The sequence below is a fragment of the Camellia sinensis genome, chromosome 1 (assembly GCF_055761805.1).
Source record: "Camellia sinensis isolate YWXY chromosome 1, ASM5576180v1, whole genome shotgun sequence".
NCBI lineage: Eukaryota > Viridiplantae > Streptophyta > Magnoliopsida > Ericales > Theaceae > Camellia > Camellia sinensis.
In genome coordinates this window covers 236,021,848-236,025,899 of record NC_138961.1, presented here as the reverse complement: position 1 = coordinate 236,025,899, position 4,052 = coordinate 236,021,848, and the positions used below count along the sequence as shown (strand labels likewise).

The following is a 4,052-nucleotide window of genomic DNA, read 5'->3' as shown; positions in this document are numbered from 1 at the left end:
GCCCGACCCCCAGGAAGGGGGGGTTCGTGTGGCCACGGCTATTTATCATGCGCGCGCGGTAGCTGGGAGGATGGAGGGAGAAGAAGGCCCAGCCAGGGCGGGAGCCGACCGCCTGGTGAAGATTGTGGACGAAGGAGCTCTGCGCGCGGCATCTGGGTATGGTGAGGCCGACCTGCTGAGGGGGTTATGCTCCGCCCAAATTGAGGTGACTACCTTGGCGGGGGCTCTTCTCAGGAAAGCTGGGGCCGCCAAGTTGAAGGCTGAGGAGGCCAGGGCCCAGCTGGCCAAGTTGAGGAAGGACAGTGCCGACTGGGAGACTGCCTATACCGACCTGCCAGCAGTTAAGTTGGAACTGGAGGACACACGCCGTAAGGTTGTGTCGCTGGAGTTCCAACTGGCTGGTGAGCAGAAAAAGTTGGAAGAGTCCGAGAAGGCCTGCGCGGTGGCGGTCGAGAGGCACGAGGAGGCTATGACCAGCAATGAAGAGCTAGTCAGGCAGAAGGATGAAGCGGACTCCAGAATTGGAGACCTGCTGAAGGAGCTGGGGGAGGAGCGCACCAGAGCAGAGGAGGACAAGGGGAGGCTTCTGAGGGAATGAGAGAGGGAGAAGGCGAAGATGGCGGCGGAGCTAGAGAGTCTGAGGAAGGGGATGGAAGAGGAGAGGGCGACGGCAGCTGCTGGAAGGGTGGCTCTGCAAAGGGAGTTGGACGAGGAGAGGGCGAAGGCGGCGTCTGAAAAGGCGGCCTACCCTGATCTATGCGTCGCAGCAGTGGAGCAGTATAAAGGGTCCTCCGAATTTCAAATGGTGGTGGATGCTGCTGTCGCCAGGAGTCTGGCTGGTCAAGGGCCTGGGGAGGTGGGCCCGTCAAGGAAGACTGCTGGAGGTAGGACAGAATCAAAGGTGATTGAAAGCTTCCAGCAGTCCGACTTCTATAAGCATGAAATGGCCGAGTACTGGGACAGCGGTTGGAAAATGTTCAAGCGTAGAGCTGAGGAGCTGTTTCCAGACTTGGACCTGAGTAGTGTGACAATAGGCGAGGATGATGTGGCCCAGACCCCCCTAGACGAAGGCGTTGAAGAAGAGGATCTAGCATCCAGCGAGGAAGAGTAGCCAAGGAGAAGAAGGGCTGGGCGTGCTTTGTGGGGTTTGGTTAAGTGTATACATTGTAATTTTTGTTCATTGTTTTTTTTTTTTTTTTATTGTAATTCGATGAGTGAATGAATAAATAAATGAAGGGTTTGGTTAAGATGAATTTGTGTACGAATGTTATTTTGTGTCTGTTGGCAGCTGACTGTTTGTGCAGCAAAAATGAATAAAAACCTTGTGCAGTAAAAATGAGTAAGAAATTTTGTGCAGTAAAAGTCCACAAATGAGGATAAAGGGTAAGTTACAAGTAGTAGCTAGACAGTTAAGCGTAAATTTGAAAGTGAGTGTGAAAAATGTAAGTGTTATGAGGAGGTTTGGAAACGGACGAGTGAGAGTGTAAACATGAAAGTGAAAGTAAGTAAGTGTTATGGGGAAATTTGAAAATGTGACCAAGTGTGAAAAATGTAGCCTTGTTTGGTTTTGGAGTGCTCGGTCGAGTGTTCAGTCTAGCTGGGGCTTTGAAGTGCTTGGTCTGGCCGAGGCCTTGAAGTGCTCGGTCTAGCCGAGGCTTTTGAGTGCTCGGTCTGGTCGAGGCTTTGAAGTGTTTGGTCTGGCCGAGGCCTTGAAGTGCTCGGTCTGGCCGAGGCTTTTGAGTGCTCGGTCTGGTCGAGGCTTTGAAGTGCTCGGACTGGCCGAGGCTTCGAGTGCTCGGTCTGGCCGAGGCTTTTGAGTGCTCGGTCTGGCCGAGGCTCTGAAGTGCTCGGACTGGCCGAGGCCTTGAAGTGCCCGGTCTGGCCGAGGCTTTTGAGTGCTCGGTCTGGTCGAGGCTTTGAAGTGCTCGGACTGGCCGAGGCTTTGAGTGCTCGGTCTGGCCGAGGCTTCGAGTGCTCGGTCTGGCCGAGGCTTTTGAGTGCTCGGTCTGGCCGAGGCTTTGAAGTGCTCGGACTGGCCGAGGCTTTGACGTGCTCGGTCTGGCCGAGGCTTTTGAGTGCTCGGGCTGGCTGAGGTTGTGAAGTTTTGAATTGCTGTCGGTGGCAATGTTATGGGATCGTCATACAAACATTTGAATTATGAAAGTGTAGATCTGCAATCGGAATTTGCGTTATATATAAAGAAAAGGGGAATACAACAATATTGGTAATACAAAAATATGAACTTATTGATAGTAACGCTTCAAATGTTCTGCATTCCAGGGATGGGGCAGGTCTCGGCCCTCCATGTCTTGGAGTCGGTAAGTGCCTGGTCGTGGTCGGGCTTTGACGATGTAGGGGCCCTCCCATTTGGCTGCCAGTTTGCCCTCGGCTGGATTCTTTGTGGCGAGAGTCACTTCTCGTAAGACAAGATCCCCCACAGAGAACTCTCGAGGTCGGACTCGGCGGTTGTAGTGTGTTCTCATTTTCTGCTGGTAAGAAGCCAATCTGACAGCAACGGTTTCTCTGAGCTCTTCGACTAGATCGAGGTGTGTTCGATGGAGCTCTTCGGCTGAGGCCAGATCCGGATGTAAAACCCTAGGAGTGGGGAGGCCGACCTCTACCGGGATAACCGCCTCAGCGCCATATGTTAAGCGAAAAGGGGTTTCGCCGGTGGGGGTGCGAGCTGTGGTTCGGTAAGCCCAGAGTACATTGGGCAGTTCCTCGGCCCAAAGGCCTTTAGCAGCTTCGAGCTTGGTTTTGATGATTTTGAGAAGGGAACGGTTGGTGACTTCAACTTGGCCGTTTGCCTGGGGGTGACCGGGGGAGGAGAAGCACGGTTGGATCTGGAGATCTGCACAAAATTTTCTGTACTTCGCGTTATCGAATTGTTTGCCATTGTCAGAGATGATGGCTTGAGGGATGCCAAATCGGCAAATGATCGATTGCCAGATAAACCTGGTTGTGTTCCGCTCGGTGATTGTGGCAAGGGGTTCAGCTTCGACCCACTTGGTGAAGTAATCGATGGCAACGATTGCGAATTTGGTCTGACCTCGACCGGTGGGAAGGGGACCGACCAGGTCAATCCCCCATTTGGCAAACGGATAAGGACTGCAGAGTGTGATTAACTCTGTAGGAGGAGCATGAGGGATGTTGGCGAAGCGTTGGCATTTGTCGCATTTGAGCACGAAATCAGTCGTATCCTGACTGAGTGTTGGCCAAAAATACCCAGTACGGAGTACCTTCTGGGCAAGGGATCTGCCTCCTGAGTGATTGCCACAAATCCCCTCATGGATCTCATGCATTACGTAAGTTGCTTGCGCTGGATTGAGGCAGCGTAGGTATGGCCGGGAGAAACCGCGTTTGTACAATATGTCGTCGATAATGACGTAATTGGATGCTCGGGATCGGACTTTGGAAGCCTGCTGCTGGTCCTCTGGGAGTGCTCCTATGGTCAGGAATAGGAGGATGTCGGATGCCCATGGGATAGGTTCATTATGAATGTATTGTATAGCTTGTAGACTCGGTGAAACGGCTGGGTGGTGTAGGTATTCTATGCGGACATCATGGCTGAGAGTAGGATGGTCAGCTGAAGCCAACTGAGCCATCTCGTCTGCTTTGGAGTTGTCTGCCTGAGGAATATGTCTGATGTGGAAGGTAGTGAAGAGGCGAGCAAGGGGGAGTGCCAGGTCTCTGTAGGCTCGCATCGTATCGTCCTTGGCGTCAAAGTCCCCCGTCATTTGACCGACGACGAGTTGGGAGTCGCTGAAAACTCGGAGGTGGCTGACCCCTATGTCCTTGGCGAGGCGGAGTCCTGCTATTAATGCCTCATACTCGGCTTCATTGTTGCTTGCTTCAAACAGGAAACGGAGGGCACATTTGAAGTGACCGCCCTCAGGAGAGGTGAGGATGATGCCGGCACCGCTTCCTTCTCTTCGGGACGACCCATCAACATTGAGAGTCCAGGAATGAGGATCTTCTGGCTCTGTTGGAGTTGGTAAGGGCGGGGGTGTGGTGGTCGGGGTCGGTTTAGTGAATTCCATGATGAAATCAGC

At 53.0% G+C, this 4,052-nt stretch overlaps 1 protein-coding gene across 1 annotated transcript; it reads right to left on the bottom strand.

Annotated features, from left to right (window-relative positions):
- Positions 1–2,138: 2,138 nt before the first annotated feature.
- On the bottom strand, positions 2,139–3,737 carry LOC145822807 (uncharacterized). The gene is made up of 2 exons (XM_082921003.1): positions 3,240–3,737; positions 2,139–2,171 (listed from the first exon to the last, which is right to left on the bottom strand). The coding sequence occupies exons 1-2, from the start codon at positions 3,735–3,737 to the stop codon at positions 2,139–2,141; spliced, it is 531 nt and encodes a 176-aa protein (XP_082777129.1).
- Between the last annotated feature and the right edge of the window lie 315 nt (positions 3,738–4,052).